Here is an 18,971-nt window from a genome sequence, read left to right on the forward strand (position 1 = left end):
AAAGTGGGCACGTTGAAAACTTGTAATAATAATTAAAAAAAAAAACTGTAATTAAAAAAATGTAATTCAAAAAAATTCAAAAATGATGATGAAATCTTCAGGTTCTAAATTCAGAAAATATAGCTACTGCTAGTAAAGAAAGGTTATTGAGATGGTGAGGTTGTTGAGAACAAAGTAATTTCAATTAACAATTTAATATGAGTTCTTGAAATGTCAAGTACAGTACCTGATCAAACTCACAATAATAGAAGTGTTAAATAAAGCAAACACCTTTTTTAAAATTTTGTTTTTTCAGTCATAAAGGCATCATTATTTCAAATTCTTAGTTTTATTCTGTATATCTTCTTACTAGATTTAAACTGATGATCTACTAGCTGAAAAAATACAAATTCTGGAATCACCAAAGTCCTGATGAGTCCGGATCTCAGACTTTATATATATATATGTAAAATATAAAATATCTGTCTTTCAAATAATAAATTAATAATGGCCCTTTAACTTCCCTCTTCATTCCAAAAATAACAGCAATAAATTTTCTAACTAAACTCCCTGCAGTTCTGATGTGCACTTATCCATGAAATCTGACCCCAATATCCGGACATAACCTGTTATATGATCTGAAATAAAATAAAAGGTAATTGCACTGCAACATTTCTCTTTTTCTTCTGCTTCAGCTTTTCAATCTACTGCACTGCCTTGTCACTAGCTAGGCAGACTTTATTTTTCTAATTTTGTCCATTGTTTAAGAAGATGCAAGTTGTACAAAATAGATGGGGTGCATAGTGCACCCACAGTGCTGATGTGCATTATCAAGGAATCAAATTATGTTTCCTAAATCAACAGCCACGTCCATCTTAATCAACAGCCACATCCATCCAAGTGTCATCTTATTAACTTACGCAATAAATTCTCTTCAAGTTATAATGCAGAGAACCATCGTCAATCCGTTGCAACTTTTTTGCACAAAGTCATCTTATTACAACAATGACACAGTCTTAATATATATATATATTTAAATAAATCAGATGAAATTTCATAACAAAATAGAAGGAAATTCTAACATTTAACAACAGAATTGACCTTTTAATGAAAGTGATGAAATTTCAAACTGTCATATCAAAAACTGCATGTGAGATGATGCCACATTTTTTTATGGCTGCACACAAAGCACAATGCTGGTGGTCCTGCTTCAATCTTTTGTAACAATATGCTGCAAAAGCCAATAAATTCCTACACTGCATAATCACAAGGCCCAAATCGTGATTTCAAACACTACACCTCCAAAATGAAGTGGAACGGCTACACAAAACCCCTCTCACAAGGCAAAAAAAAAAAAAAAAAAAAAAAAAAAAAAAAAAAAAAAACCCATCAGCTGGAAAAGTAAAAGCCACTGTGTTTTCCGAATTTGGAGGTGTTTACACCAAATTCATGGCTAAAGGGATGACAATAACAGCCAGCTTGCATGACAAAACATTACAGAATTTGAGAAAGGCAATCAAAAATCATTGACATGACAAATTAAGCACTGGCATTATACTAATGCATAATAACGCCAGATCCCATGCAATTCAGAAACCATAAACGTTGTTACAGAAATTTAAAATGGGAGGTTTGGCTCTACTCATCATAGCCCTGACTTGGTTCTGTGCAATTTCCATTTATTTGGACAAATGAAGAACAAACTTTCCACTCAATGTTTTTGAACTAATAATGAATGTACACTGGCTGTATTAAATTGGTTAGAAAAACACTAGAAGAGATTTCTATTTTACTGCAGTGGATAACCTTATTGTATGATGTCACATATGTTTCAGTTCATTTGGAGACTACATCAAAAATGTCTTAATACTTATTCTTTTTAATAAAGAATCTTTATTTTCATTTGTTTTTTTATTTTGTGACATTTTTTAACTCAAGTGTAACTTGCTTTTTAATTTGCATACATAAAAAAAAGAAAAAAACTGCCCATATGTATGTCACTTTATACTGATGGTACATAAAGAAAAACAGGTTGCGTGGCCTACCTCATTTTCTATATCAACTGGAAAATGTGATATGGGTTTCACAGCCATTTCTTCAATACTATTTTCTTTTCTATAATTAAATGATCTGTATTACTATCATTCATTTTAAAACATATCAATTAATTAAAAAATATGGGACTCAAATTTATTTTAAATTGAATATATACAATAGAAAATATACATATTTTTACACTATTCAGTTTCAAACTTAAAGATGCAAGTTTAATACTGCATCTGATATTTAAAATGAAAAAAAATTCGCCCAATTATAACAGACACAAATCGAAATTATTCACAGAAGATGAAACAGTTAAAGTAAAACAGCAGCAAATGTTCATGTGTGAATTTTTATTCTGCATTGGGCTGTGATACATCATATGAAGCTCAATATAGAATAAAGTTTAGCAAGAGTAACTATAGTTTCATTGCACATTAAAATTAAGAAAATATAACAAATTCAACTATCATTTTTGTCTTTAATACCGTGCAACTTTTTAAAATCTATTAAAACATGTGCAGGCACTGCCTGCTTTTAATAGCCATAATTTTGATAAATGGAGCTATATGCAGGAAAAAGGAGAGGAAAAAATTTAGTACAACAGATTCTTAAAAATGAAATGACACATTTTTCACATGAACTTATACATTTATTAGCAGGCTATGATTTTTAAATTTCTTGTTAACATTAAATGAACAGATTTCCAAAGTGTAGGGACGAAACTAGATTTAATATTCTGATATTAAAAGTGAAAGTTATTAAATTAATTTTGATATCATTTGTGTGTTTATGACTTTGACTTGATATGATGATTCACAAGAATTTCATTATTACTTTGTGTTAATTCAGAATTATGATATATTTTATATTAATAATTCATTTGAAATATATGTGCAGATTTTAAAATATTTTCACTTTTTTCTACGAAAAATATAAAAATTCAAATCAGCATATTTTTAACATATGCTTTGAATTTTGAAATGATAGTGATTACTAATGAATGCTTTGAGTTTTGAAACATTAGTAGGGAGCAAACTCCATAATCATTCATCCTTTATATATAAATACTACAAGAAGAAATAAAATTTACACTTTACAAAATCAGCTTTTTTATTCATCATTAATCAAGCCATAATATCAAGATAATAGTTTAAATAGCATTTACTAAACAAAATAGCTATTAAAAATCATTACATGACACAGTTGATTACCAACTTAGTTCACTGAATGTATTTCATTGGAAAGAATATATTAATAGACCTGATTTGTACCATACATTTATCTAAAAATACAGAATATATAATAAATTTTCCTTTCTTTTTTAATAAAATTCAAAATTATCAGAACCCAAAATCAAGCACACAACTGATAACCTTTTAAATTTATTAAAATACGCAAGATAGTAATGTATATTGTTATTGTTTAGACAAATGGAGTGAAGTTAGCACGTATTTACAGATTAGAGAAGCACTGGTAATGATGCAATATATGACTTACCACTTTTAGCTAGTTATTTTTAGATGGTGCCACTAAAATTGGTTTTATTTTAATCGTTTTCCTGGGTATTTAATTTACTGTATCAAACTGATGAGCTCGAAACATGCTTTTTCATCATCAGAAGAAGAGATGCCACACTGTTACTGATCTATAATCTAGTGAGAAATAATATCTAGCTCAACTGTTATGAGTGATGAATGGCATTCTTATGAGAGGCTGGCCCGATTAGGATACATTATTAAACTATATCCACCAAAATAATTTTGTCAATCTTGCAAATGGTACTAATACTCAAACAATTGAACCATGCCAAGGGATTCTACATGACAAACAGAGTACCACACCACAAATGCTTCCATGTTATCTTGCAGAAGCATAGTGAAGATTTGTTAATAAAAGTGATGACTATTTTTGGCCATGCTGTGCAGTATTCATAATGTATGTGGCTGAACAAATTGTAAAAGGTAGCTCATAAAAAGCACTCCTGCTCTTATTTTGTAAAATTGGATGGCATTTAAATTTAATGGAATTAAAAATTTAAAAGATTATTAAATAAATTTATGGAATTATTTTCATTTATGTATTCCTAATTATTTGCATTTATTTTCACATTAAAAATATCATTTTAATGGCCCACCTACAAAATAAATAACTAATTAAAAGCAGTAGATCCCACACTACATTACAATTGCTATATTATAGCATCAGGCTGTTAAGTACAGTACTACTACTGTATCATTTTTGAGCCATGATGCCATTTTTGAGCGTAAATATTTTTTCTGCAGTAACTCACATGTTAAACAACACTTATTTCCAACAGTTAATGAAAGTAAATTTGTTTATGTTTTTCAGGCATTTTTTAACAGACATGTGTTTATGTTTTCAGGCATTTTTCAGCGGAAATATTTTTTTATGGCCAATTAACTTTCAAATACAAACCATGATCTTTTCAGATTTTTTTAGTTATAAAGCATGTAGTTCTGCACCTTTAAAGACCATAGTAGTCCTATTTGGTTAAGGTTCCAGGTTAAGTTCCAAAGTAATAAACTATTTAAAATTACTCAAAACTAATGCTTGAAAAGAAGTAAAGAAATGAACTACTGCATTAAACTATTCTTACAGAACAGGAAAACCTTTATTAAATTGCTTACCTTAGAATCACAAATTTACACGTGGGTGTCATGATTCCTCTGATTACAGCTGAAACATTTAAGTGACATCTGCCATACAAAACTATTCCATTAACCTGAAAGATTACAAAAGATAAATAATATAAATGCATTCAAGCACTGTGAAAATAGAAGGGAGGAAAAAAAAGAAAAAGGGTACTATTCCGTTTTGAGGATCGTAAAAAATTGCAGTGAAAATGTAAAAAGTCGGCAATAGAATTTTGGATAAAGTGCAGAATCACCCACTGCTTGATGTGTTTTTAAGAATTACACATACTCGGTATCCATGTGCACATCGACCTATTTTTACTTAAAACAAATCCCAGAATTGCACAAAAATAGCACTGTGCACACCCTTGACTTTATCTATGTACACATTGACCTATTTTCACTTAAAAAAAATTGACAAAAACCCAATTGTTTTTACCCTTGTAAAAAGCAAAAACAAATAAGTGAGCGATTCTGCACTTTACCGAGAATATTTTCAAAGAAAAGGCATCATCATTGTAGAAAATTATGTTTGAACAACCAACGAGATGAAATTATGCTTTAGCGATAAGTCGGTAGCGAAATAGCGATGCAAGCATCCATTCAGTTATGTCTAGCAATTTTTATATAAATTATAATAATGATCTGAAATAGTTATTTACTCTTATGCTTCCATTCAGTAATATTTAGCCTTTTTTATATAAATTATAATAATAAAAAAGTAATATATGAAATTAACCTTTCATCTAAATTAAAACATCAATCTTAGATAGTTATTTACTATTATACTTCCTTTCTTGCCTCAATTATTAGGGTTGCCGCAATTATTTTTGGCAGCATTTTTTTACGGCCCTCAAAACCGAATAGTACCATAAAAAGAAACTTGCAATATGATTTTTCTAGTTCTATATTAATACTCAAAAGCTGAAATAAGCTTTTGCGAATTAAAATATATAATTGAAATATACTGTTAAACTTGCAGTAAATATTTTAAACTATTTCAAAAAATACTTATTCAGTTGAACTCAACCAGAAAATTAATTAAACATCAACTGCAAAAATGAATTTAGGCTTCTGTGGTCAGATCCAGTTTTGTATGAATTTCTTCTTAAGAAAGAAGTTAAGGATTTTAAAAGTATTAAGCATCAAAATGTAAATTAATTGCAAAAAAATAAAAACACACAGACCTCTAACAACTCATCTCCAACTTGAACTGTACCTAATTTTGCCGCTTTCCCATAAGGATGCAAACCGCAAACAAAAGAGCTCATTTTAGAACGATCCTTATTTCCTGCCAAACTAAGACCAAATCCATTAGCACCTTTCTCAACTTCAACCAACAATACAGTTCCTTTTAAGTCTCCGTACTTTTTCTGAACTTTCTCTGAAAAGAAGGATAATTAATACTGTTAATATTCAACAGGTTCAATAAAGAAATATAAAATAGATTTTACTCTTAGATATCATGCAGGAAGGCAATAACCGCTACACTTTCGTACGACAGCTTTTGGAAATATAATACATGGTAACTAAAGGCAGAAACATATAGCAATTTTTAGCAGTAACATGAAATGCATTACTTTTACACATCTATATTACAATATACTTCTATTTCATTTAAAATAGTGGATGATGTTTCTTCAAGTTCCTCCCCACCACCACCACTATGGCTTGAACCATTCCATTTCCTAAGTATTGGATTATTATATTAAGAAATGAATACAATTTTATAGTTCAGAAATCATTAGGTATTCAGTTTCAGAAACACTCTTCTGGAATACTCTCAGTGATTAAATTGTTACATTAATTCAAAGAATGACAAAATTCATTTCAAATGCTTTAAAAACATTTTGTATAATATAATGGGATCTTTGATATTTTGAATTATTTTAATTTTCAGATAGCAATTTTTTATGCATTCGGCAAATTTTTATTGAGATAATCCATGAATAAATATAAATGCTTGAAAGCTTACTTGATAAATTTTGAAGATTAATAATTTTTCAACAATATATAGAAATCTTTTTTAATACATATTATATATAATATGCATTTAACTTAAAAGAATAAAGAAAACTATCCATAATGTTCCATAAATATCATATATTTCTAGTTTCAGAAATCCTCATCTTGAATACTATCAACTTGAGTAGCCTTATTGGGCATTCACAAAGTTGAGCATAAAATATTAACAATTTCTTTGAATGTATTGCACTTTTTTTGCTGAAACTCTGATTCTTCCATTTTTGACAGTTTATTACATTTAAATTATTTTTTTAGTATGATGCACATTTCAATTAAAGCATCAATAAAAATTTATTTAACAGTTCACTATTTTCTTATGCAACACAATGAAAGCATTTGCTTTTTGTCGACAAATAAGCATGTACTTAACAATTAAATGAAAAGTTGATTTATCATATGTGGAGATACCTGATTTGGACTCATAGATTCAATATTGCTTTTCTCCACTGTCTCAGCATAGCCAGATTTTTATTTATACACTTAAATCTTACATATTCCACAGATATAAAGTTTGAGACTTACTGTTAGTGTATCCATAATCATCTTCTTCTTCTTCATCCTCAGCTATTTTAAGATAGCCAGCACTGTTACGATCTATCTAAAATATTTAAAAGAGGGATAAATAATCATAAATTAATATAATCAATCTGAAATGCTTATCACAGAAGAAAATGTAAAACTGTACAAAATATATGTTAAGGTACACCTTGTTAATATGCTATATACGACGCGTATTCGGAAACTAAGTACCGTTTTGAAAAAAAAAAAAAAAAAAAAATAGTAAAACAATTTTTTCGAATCTAATTTTATTTTTACATGAAAATACATGTCTTAAACTATTTTTCAACATAGTTTCCGCCAATGATCAAACACTTGTCATGGCAGGTGACCAGTTTTTGTATACCATCGTCAAAGAAACTTCCCGCCAGTTTCGATAACCACGACTCCAAAGCATTTTTCATGTCATCGTCAGATCCAAAGCGCTTGCCACCAAGTTTGCGCTTCATGTTCAGGAACAAGTGATAGTCCGACGGCACCAAGTCCGGTCTGTACGGCGGGTGATCGAACTGCTCCCAATGAAACTGTCAAATTAACGATTGAGTGACACCAGCAGTATGGGGCTGAGCATTGTCATGGAGCAGCACAATTCCTTTACTGAGCATTCCTCTTTGTTTGTTTTGAATGGCACGCCTTAGTTTTGTTAAAGTCTCACAATGTTGTGCCACATTAATGGTTTCACCTCTGGGAAGAAATTCAGTAAGCAATATGCCTTTCCTATCCCAAAAGACAGTGCACATGATTTTTTGTGATGACATTGTCACTTTGAACTTTTGTTTTTTTGGAGAATGAGTGTGTCTCCACTCCATCGATTGTTGTTTCAATTCTGGTGTGAAATGACACACCCAAGTTTCATCACCTGTCACAATTTGGTTTAAAAAGTTTTCTCCCTCATCAATGTACCGCGTGAGAAATGTCAGGACACTACCAAGTCGCTTTGTTTTGTGAACATCAGTGAGCATTTTTTGAACCCATCGGGAACACAGTTTGCGATAATTCAAGCAGTCAGACACAATTTCGAACAAAACAGTACGTGAAATTTGTGGAAATGCCTCTGAAAGAGTTGTCATTGTGAAGTGTCTGTTCTCATGAATTGCTTCATCAACTTTCCTTACCAAATCATCGGTGACAACAGAAGGCCGACCACTCCGACCGAGCCTCGGCGTGGACATTTGTTCGACCTGCATTAAACATTCTTGCCCACTTTCTCACTATTCCATCACTTATCGCGTATTCACCATAAACTTCTGTCACTTGACGATAAATTTCGGCCGGTTTAACATTCCTCGCGGCAAATTTAATCACGGCACGAATCTCACAGTCGGCGGGAGAACTAATTGTCTTAAACATTTTGAATGTGCACAGCAAACTGAAAACACAACATAGAGAAACCAAAATGGCGACAATTGAAAGTCAGTGAACAAGAAAGACTAGTGTGCATGCGCGGGACGCCTACCACAGCACTGCGACGGCGCTAGAATGAAACGGTACTTAGTTTCTGAACAAATTTTGAGACTAGCTCTGTTTACAAGAAAGTACCTTATTTGTCTACATTTACCGTGTACAACATACAAAACTTTTCAGCATTTCTGCCACTACTGAAATGTATTCTGGAAGTCGTCTTTTCGAAACATGTCAAGCACCTTCTGGTATTTGCGCTGGGTATCCACAATGGTGATAAAATGGCAATGTTTGAGATGGATCTTCAGCTTCGGAAAATGGTGAAGTCTGCAATGCAGAAGTGCAATCATCTAGCTTTTTTTCAGAAACTCATATATGAGGAGACCACAGTGGCAGCGTGCACTGTCATCAAACAGCAGCCAGTTTTTCACATGCCACACATCCAATTTTTTTCACTGAATATCCTCCCTCAGATGCCTTTAAACCTGGCAATGGAACTCGCTATTGATGGTCTGGCCCCAAGGCAGAAATTCGTGATGTGCAATGCCTACAAATGCTGAAAAAAAGATTATAAGCATGCACTTAGTCAAGTTGCAAGACCTGCATCACCTTTTTCGGTCGTGGAGATGATGGACTGTTCCACTGTGAAGACCATTGCTTTTTCTCAGAGTCATACCCGTACACCCAAGTTTTATCACCTATAATGAACCTTGATATGAAGGATGGGTCATCCATGGCACACTGAAGGAGTACTTGGAATATGCTAGTGAGGTGTTTCTTCTGTTCCTGGGTCAGCTGCCTGAAGATAAACCTGGCAGTAATACGGCACATGTTGAAATCACACTTGAGGATTGCCTTCAATGAATAAGACATACCATCAACGGCAGCAATGCTGTAGATTGTCATCTGACAATCCTCATGCACAAGTTGCCATGGTTTCAACATTTTTGGGTGTTGTGCTCAACGAAGATCACCATCTTCCAATGATCATCATCTTCCAACGAAGATCTTATCATCCTCTTCCAATAATGTTCTTCCACTCTTACAACACAAGAGCCACTCAAAACACCTTGAACAGCTCATCACTGCATTGCTGTACACTAGCCGAATTATGTCAAGCATCTCTATGCCAGATATGACCAGTTTCACACAAAATTTCACGTTTGCTTGGTGTTCTAACTTGTTGTCCATAATGAAATCACAGACATGGTAACACTTGTGGTCAAAATAGCACCAACTGCTCTTTGATACTACCTCTTATAATAATTATACAAATAATAATAACACACATAATTATACAAATAATAATATATATAATTATATAAATTCACTTATAAAAACATTAAAATTGATGTGTTTCATTAATTTCATTCTAATTTTTATCACTTTAAAATATTTATATCAAAATAAAAGAATGAAGAAATTGGGGGTGGGTTATTGCATCATTGCACATCAGCTTAAAAAACAAAGGCATATAACCTCAAATGGCATGTTCAAATGATGATTAAAAATGATACAAAACAATGGAACTCTTTAGGTATTTGGTGTCTTCAAGCAATGGCAATATACAATGAAATGGAAAAATTTTAAACACTGAAAATTACTTTAGAATTGGTTACGAATTATCACATAAAAAATTAAGCCTGAAAAGTACTGATATGTATATCAATATTTGAAACATAGAAGACCAACAGGCTTCCATTTGATAGTTTACAACCTGACAAATATACCATATTATTATAAAAAAAAAAGAACAGAAAAAGATATACTAAAAGCATTCACGCAAAAATATGCCATAGGCTTCAGACGAAAAGAACATGCCACTAACAATTCAATGGATGAACCAGATTAAGGTTGCATTAAAAATGTAATCCTAACAGAAAATTGTTACCTTCACAGAGAAGACCAATGTTATCTTTTTTAGGTCCATGTTTAATTAGTCTTTTTTTTAAAAAAATTTTTTCCAGCACAATTATGAAAGAAAAACTGTACAACGTGGACCCTAGACAGACACTAGACAGCACTGTGAATTTCTTCAGTTTCCTGACACACAAAAATTCTAAATGACTCTACAAGTGGTGCCCGAATTAAAAAAGATGAGAGATAATAATTCACTACCACCAGGATTAGGCAACTGTGTACCCTCATGCCCGGTCACCCATTAAAAGGAGGATTATATAAAACATTTTCTCCCTCCTTTCCACATATATACTTTTGTGGCGTAATTAAAAGAATGCATTCAATGTGCATTCGGGAGGTCCAGAGTTCGAATCAAAGCAAGAGCACTGCGCATTTTTCATGTTCCAGCACTGATATAACCTAATGATTCATGAGACAAAGAGCTCATTACAGAAATATTTTTAACAAACACATATTTTATCTGAAAAAAAAATTACAAAGAATAACATAATGTAATACAATTTTGGTACTTTAAATTATATTTTATTTAATTTAATTAATAACTGGCATGCCTTTCTTAAACCTATACTATATTTTTTAAATTACATATTTATACCTTCAGAAATTTAAATACATAGTTTTTGATGCTCAACAATTTGAAAAATAAAATTTTTATATACAAAAAAATTAATTAAAAAGAACTTATTAAAAACAAATCACATATCAACAAATTTTCTGAATACATTATTTTATAGTTTGCTTTTAATTTTAATATTTCCTATAGAAGTAATTAGCATTTAAATTACCTTAAACAAATACCTGAAAATCATTTAAAACTAAAACAATTTTTTTTATCTATAAAAATAATAACATTCATTAAGATTTTTTGGGGGAGGGACAAATTGAGATAAGATAACTACCTCAACCCCTTTTGAAGTATAAACCTTTCCTTGGAAATCTGTATCTAGCAAAACATCTTCATCTTCAGACATAGAACGCTGTTTTAGTTTCTCAGCATGAAATGAACTTCCAGTAACTGGGCTACCTGGAATATGGCCTGGTGAAGGAGTTTGTGCAGCATTCTCATAGTTGAAAGGAAACTATAAATATATATATAATACTTACTCTTTAAACAATCACTGAATGACTACAAAATAAAATCTCAACAATATTACAAAAGGAAAATTTTAGAATGTTTGAAATTTTAAATCTAAAATTTTTAACTTTCATTTAATTTTACACAAGGAAAAATGGAACATATTTCATCAATAATAATATTATATATATATACATGTATTCATAACATATTCAGTAAACAGAGCTTAACTTTGCACAAATAATTCTTGTAAACAATAAAAATGCCATTTCTAGCATTATCAATTCACAATTCATCTTACATGCCATGCATATGAAATAGAATTTTATTGAGATAGTCAGATATTAACAAAATAAAAATACAGTCAAAAGTCGTTAATTCGGACACACATAATCCAGAATGATCTATAATCCGGACCTCAAAGCTACAAACTTTCTGCGCATGCGTCGCGTTGACGCATGCGCGTAAGACATTTACGGCTGCGAATATGTGCATGCGCAAAATACGTTTACGAATGTGCGTTTAATGTATAGCGGACGGTATAACTAAGCTAAAATTATCTAATTCAGTTAATGTTGCAGATTGCATTGTTCCTTAATCTTCGAATTGGATTCGGCTTATTATTTTTTGCAGACTGTTAGAGCAGTTTTATAAAAGTAAGCTTGAACTTTCGATTATGTCAAATAGAATTTATCAGTCAAATAGAATTATATTTACTAATATGTAAAGGATCTACAAAGCGAAAGTATGTTTCGAAGTAAATTAAACAAAAAGTAGAATTGCTGCAAAAAAATGGATAAAGGCATATCCTTTGTTTATCTTTAATGCTGCGGCGTGCAATGAATTGGAAGTTGATCTGTCAGCACTATCCTTATCTTCAGGGCAGATGTTTTTATTTTATTTGGCTTATAATTCCTTACTAAATGTAGTATTTCATCTCAATGTACTCCGTCTTTGATATGATTTAAATCCAATTCCTCATCATTATAATTCGCTTCCGATAGCGAAGAAAGTAACAGAGGTTATTGAAAACGAAAAAATTTCGATTGACAAATTAGTCGGTATTCTCGACACAGCAATTACAGGACTTGAACAGCGGAACTTTTTAACTGAACAAGAAATTATGTCTGTTTATAGAATTAAAGAGAATGTATTATCCCATAAAAAACGAAGCAACATAAACAACTTACAGTGAAAGAAATGTTTAATAAAGTAAACAAATAAATATTAAGCTTTTTTTTTTGTAAATTTTGATACCCTTTAGATCATAATTGTTCTTTATTTCATAAATTACAGTTTCATATTTTTAATTTTATAATTTCTGCATGCCATCTTACCAGATTTAAACTGATGATCTATAATCCGGAATCGCCAAAGTCCCGATGAGTCCGGATTAATAACGTTTGATTGTACTAATTGTAAAGAAGCATCTGTAAATACAAACGAGTTCATGCTACATACTGAACATGTGATTGCATTTTGAGAAAGTCAAAAGACAAAATACTAGATACAGAAGTCCAATATCTGAATAATTTAATCTACAGACATCTGGACAACCAGGAATTTTTTTTTTCTTGCAAAAGCTAGGAATGGACAAAAACACATGTACTATGAAAGCAATTTTTTCCCAATTAACTGTGATTCCTGCATCTCACTTTCAAATACCTGCTAAAATTGCAGTGTTGCCAATGGCTACTTTCCTTCACAATGATCACACTATTTGCCTGAGTGGCTGTGGAGGAAGGGTTAGCATTTATTTTTCTATTTAACTAATAAGTGAAGCCCCAAAACATAACTGTTTGCAATAGGATGTTGCTTATACTGATTTTCTTTTGTTGGTGCAGATGTGGAGAAGGAAGAAAGATTACTTAGTTAGTTAATTAGTTCAGTTAGTTAATTATTTTAATTACTTTAGTTAACATAGCAAATTACCCTCATCCTTAATTTTCTAATTTCATCCAGATTATTATTTTTTGCAGTTTATTATTATTACAGTTATCTTATTAAAAATAAAGTTTGAATTTTTGATCAGGCCAAATATAGTTTCCACTTCTGAAGCAGCAGATCCTGCTGCAATTTGAGAATTAGACAATTATGCTTCAATGACAAGTAAGCAAAAAGTGGAACTGCAGGGAAAAAAAATGCATTAAAAAGTTTAAAGGAAAGTTTGACAGTTAAGTTTAAGGATTACAAAGAATATTTTAAATAAATTTTTATTTAATGAATTATATCAATGTCTTTTTACACAAATAGCTAGCTGAGTTAATTAACTCGACTCAAGAGTTATTACTGACTGATATTACCAAAGGCTACATTATTGAAGGTTAAATTTCAGAAACAAAACTAAAATGCACCATAAATTCTTTATGATTTTTGCAAATGCCATTTAAAATCATTTGTATTTTAAAACATGTAAGCATTCTTTATGATTATAACTGTACCCAGATTTATTTCAAATCCTTTAAAGCAGTTAAATCACAAAACAATTTAAAATGTATATCTTGTATTTTATTGCTAAAATGATGATGATATTTAAATATTATTGCCACTGCTCATGTTTCACATTAACCCAGCTCTACAATAAATGTTAATGTGGAACATTTGTTGCCATTATTAAAATTCATTAATGTTTCAATAATATTAGTTGTGAAGTTTTTTGGACAGAATTTCTTGAGAACAAAATTGAAATGTGAGATGCTCGATGGACTATAAACTAATGAAATCACTACCTGACTTTTCAAATCTATCTTGTCTACTAATGTTTGAGTGATTAAGTAATAAACATTAAAAAAATTTCTTTCCTATATATTATTAAAATGCAAAAATATTAAATACACGTCAAAGTTTTAAGAATTTTGGCTAATATTGTTTTTAAAATTTGTTAATGATTCATGGGCAATTCTGACCCATGTTATCCATCCTAAAGTTAACATACTTTCTCTTCATTTTGAACCCACTGATGTTGTCACTAAAAAACTACATTGCTATCCACTGATTTGCTTAAATAGAACATACACAAAAATTCACTGAATTATATGCTATGTTAATTATACAGAAAAAAATATTTAAAATCATAGTAAAAGTTGGAGTATCTGAAAAATTAGGGAAATGCTGAATGCCAGATAAGTGAAAATTCTGCATAGTTCAACATATAAAAAAATGTGATTCACAGTCAAAAAGCCAAAAATGGAAGAAGAAACTTACATTCTAAAACTATGAAAGTAATCTTATTTGTTATCAACTTGAATATCAAAAGTATATGTCTAAAATTATGTAAGAAAAAAAAAAGTATTTCAGATAAGAAAGCCAGAGTATTTTATAGATCTTGAAAATACAAATCTTATCTGGTGATAAAATCCCAAGGAACCACAAAAGATGGCATAGATACTGAGAAACTTGTATCAGTCATGCCCTAGCAGAAACAAAACATTGATAATCTATTTAGTTAGGTAATGAACAGATACAAGTTATGAATATGCAAATACTCTACACAATGCAGCACATATATGATTGTAGACAGAGTTTGAAATAAAAGTAGGTGTAGCTAGAATTTGATATCTCACCCTCTTTGAGAGTACGAATTAAGTTTTTGCAAAAAGTAAAAATATGTTCTTAATAAAAAATTATAATCATTCTCGTTCTTAAATAACATTAGTTAATTCTTTCAGTATTAACTTTTTAGCAACATATTAAGTCAATAAAAAAGCTACAGAAAAATGTGTTCCATTCTAAAACTTCCACGGAGTGAGGCCAGATGTGAATTTACTACTAAGCAAAATAAGCATATGCTTCAGGCATTCATGAAAGCAGAGCACCACAAGAAGGTATTAAAGAATTCAGGAGAAGAGGCAGCACAAAAACTTTCGATTGCTCGTTTTACCATGGAATGTATGGTGCAACCAAAACAAGATTGAGAGCAAAGAAATGAGGGGGAAAATTAACGCAAATGTACAAGGGAACAATAAAATCTTTTAGTGTTTAAGATCACTAAAAGTTTTAATCTGGCCCTGGAGTGAGGAGAAATTACTTAAATAAGAGAAGATGCACTGATTTCATCTTATCAAGCCTTTAATAAAACCAAGGCGAAGGTCTTACAGTTGTGTTGAAAAGTAAAGCTTATCTCTTGGTGCTATGTGTTTGGCAACACTCTTGTATACATGCTTCATGATGGCTTTACAAATCTTTCATTTGCTTACTTTTCCAAGAGGAATGGGGTGAGGAGTTTCTAAAATTTTGAAATATTACCATTTACCTGAGCTTTCCAGTTAGTTACTTAAGCCTGCTGAATAAGAATGCAAGACAGTCAAGCTTTAACTATATTCTGTTTAAAGAATTTTACTCTTCTCTTTATCCTCAAATGGATCTCATCTCAAAAACAGATAAAAAAAATTATCCAAAACATGTCAAATTTTAAAATTGAAAATAAGCCCAACATAAAATGTTGGTTCTCATGCCTCTTAAATTACTAACTATAAAATTCAGTTACTATAAGGCAGTTCTTTAATATGAATCATTATCACAGGATTTAAAAAGCAAAACATCCTGTGAAGAAACAAATAATAAAAATAGTGCAGAAAATTTTCACTGCAATATTATAAATTCCATAACTAAACAGTATTTCAGTAGGACAAAATTTCTCATAAAATTCTGTCATATTTACATTAAAAAACTAAATGCAGCTTAGCTTTACTTTAAATTTGGTACCTATTATTAAGTTACGACATGCAGTATTTTAAGGTTTTGAAATACATACCCAAGGCACTAAACTTTGCACAGTAAGTTTAATAGGATTCTCTGCATTTTGAATAGTTTCAATTGCTTCTTTGTAGGAAGCATTCTGCAGATCAATTCCATTGACCTTAAAAAAACATAGATCGATATTCACATATATAATAACAGCAAGTTCTTTAATTCAATTATTTATGATAATCATAACTGTAAACTGTTGCATTGGAAGTATAAAATAGTTAAAAAACTGAATACATAATTTCACAAAATTCACAAGACATATTCAGCATATTTTAATTTTATGCTGTTTTTAAAAATTATATCAATTGGTAAAATCTAAAAGATTACTCAGCTATGAGCATCAATTTGATATTACCAGTTTCAATAATCATCTAGACTTAAACTGGAAAACATGTTGCAAGGTCACATACTTTTTTAACTGTGTTTAGTTAGGAAATTGAATAAATAATAAACAACATTTCTTGAAATTTATTAAATTTTATATAAGTCTTGGTAAACTATACAACCAAAATTTTAAACATGCAACATATGCTAATCTACTGAAATTTATATTGCACTACAATATTACATAACTTAAATACACTTACAAAATTAAGTTGGAATATTAATATATATTTATATCATACATGTAAATTTTATGACACCATAATAAATTCCTATCACATATAAATAATTTTGTACATCTAAATAACAGAAAATGATAGGATTCAAGGATTAAAAAATACATAAAGTTTATAATTAAATAAAATTTTATATAAAAATCATTTCCTCCATATTTGAAAAACTGTATCTTTGCAAAGTTTTATTTCTCTTTTCAACAGCAAGTTGAAAATTTTAAATTAATGTGATACAGTCAAACTACATTAACTTCTTATTATAGAAAAGCACGCGAGGACTATTTGACTTATGTGTAATCCCTTCGTTGAAGGTACTGTCAAGGACACTTGGTTATACTCATATTATACAACTGAAAAATAAAATTAACAAATTTAAACTTAAAAGACAATTTGCACAGCCTGAACATTCTGTTGGAAAGAATTAAACCCAAGATGAAAAATGCAATTTTACAAACTAGGATTGCCAAAACTTTTAATGATATAACAGTCAAAATAAATACTAATAAATAAAATTAGATAATAATAAAAATAAAGATTTTGTACCTTATAAATACACGATACTATTTACAAACTATTAAATAACATCACGGTGAACAAATGAAATTTTCTTTAAGATATATTACACTATTAAACAACATGTTTCAAACTTCAAAAAGTTTCATTTCAGTATATTGATTACACTTGCATGTGTTCAAAAACATATTTGTAAATAAATAAAAAATAATCCCGCAGTTTTAAAGATTTGTATCTGTATTATTTTTTAGAATACTTATACCAGAATAGAAACTGTCCTCCATTAAAAAACTTTGGCTGGCTTCGGAGCCAATTGCTAGAACCAATGCTACCACAGCAGCTGCAACAGACATCAGAAAATGGGGCGGAAAAATTATGGAGGCAGTAAGGCTAGGAAGGTTAAGGTTGCATTATGTAGCAAAAAGGCTACTTCCAGCCTCAGCTGGCTTATATTTTATACGGTATTTCTCCTGCCTTTTTAGTATACCTTCATGATGTAGTGGTCAGCCCATTGAGCACATATTCGAAGGGTCCAAGGTTCGAGTCCCGGCAAGGGCATTGCACAGTTTTTATGTCCCTGTTTCAAAATATCATGATGTCTGTACGGTGGCACCCAAACTAAAATGGTGGTGTATGATGATTCTCCATTACCCGGATTTGGCGATTGGGACCCCTAATCCCCAGTCGCCCTTTAAAAGGGGGAGTATGTAAGCTATTTCTCATGCCTTCGTGGTGTAATGGTCAGCATACTCAGTGCATATTCGACAGGTCTTTGGTCCGAGTCCTGGTCAGGGCACTGCTCATTTTTCCTGTCTTCTGCTTCTAAATAACTTAATGTCTTTACAACTTGCTCAATACATATATATAGGTACAACACCATGCCTATTGTCCAGCACTTCTAGACTATTGAACCCTCCATGTAACCCAGGCAGACAGTGATTACACTTCATGGAAAGTGTTCAAAATAACTTCGTGGGAATGCATTCTTCAGCAGCCAATATGTATGAATACTGAAGAGGTGTAATACACAAATATAGCAGGACTTTCAAACTTAATCAGACACACACTCTTTTGAAGTTATTGATGTTTCAAACGAGGACTGGAACTATTTCTTTAATTATTGAAAATGACATTATTCTTGTTTCATATTTGTGTAAAGTGAACACTATAATCAAACCAATGTCTGACAATAGATGGCAATAATAATTTTATTTTGAAGAAGATATGTTTAGAGTTTGCAATGAATGAGCTGAGTTTTAAAGATGTGATGTGATGATAGAGGTCCCAGCTGACTTCTAAAGGTATAAGATGTTGACCATTCTTTAAACTGTGTATACATTTGTACGAGGCGTATTCGGAAACTAAGTACTGTTTTGAAAAAAAAAAAAAAAAAGTAAAACAATTTTTTCGAATCCAATTTTATTTTTACATGAAAAT

At 30.7% G+C, this 18,971-nt stretch overlaps 1 protein-coding gene across 1 annotated transcript in view; it reads right to left on the bottom strand.

Moving 5' to 3' along the window:
• Positions 1 to 18,971, bottom strand: part of LOC118197453 (multiple PDZ domain protein-like) — a 181,413-nt gene that overhangs the window by 73,188 nt on the left and 89,254 nt on the right. Inside the window, exons 20-25 of the mRNA XM_085820229.1 lie at positions 16,409 to 16,513; positions 11,480 to 11,659; positions 7,224 to 7,299; positions 5,864 to 6,060; positions 4,671 to 4,765; positions 2,025 to 2,094 (exon numbers count right to left, since the gene is read on the bottom strand). Coding sequence (XP_085676355.1) covers positions 2,025 to 2,094; positions 4,671 to 4,765; positions 5,864 to 6,060; positions 7,224 to 7,299; positions 11,480 to 11,659; positions 16,409 to 16,513 — 723 coding nt within the window. The remainder of the gene's footprint in view (positions 1 to 2,024; positions 2,095 to 4,670; positions 4,766 to 5,863; positions 6,061 to 7,223; positions 7,300 to 11,479; positions 11,660 to 16,408; positions 16,514 to 18,971) is intronic.

This window comes from Stegodyphus dumicola, chromosome 7 (genome assembly GCF_044657685.1).
Source record: "Stegodyphus dumicola isolate Sdum_Otavi_A_Nest chromosome 7, ASM4465768v1".
Taxonomy (NCBI): Eukaryota; Metazoa; Arthropoda; class Arachnida; order Araneae; family Eresidae; genus Stegodyphus; species Stegodyphus dumicola.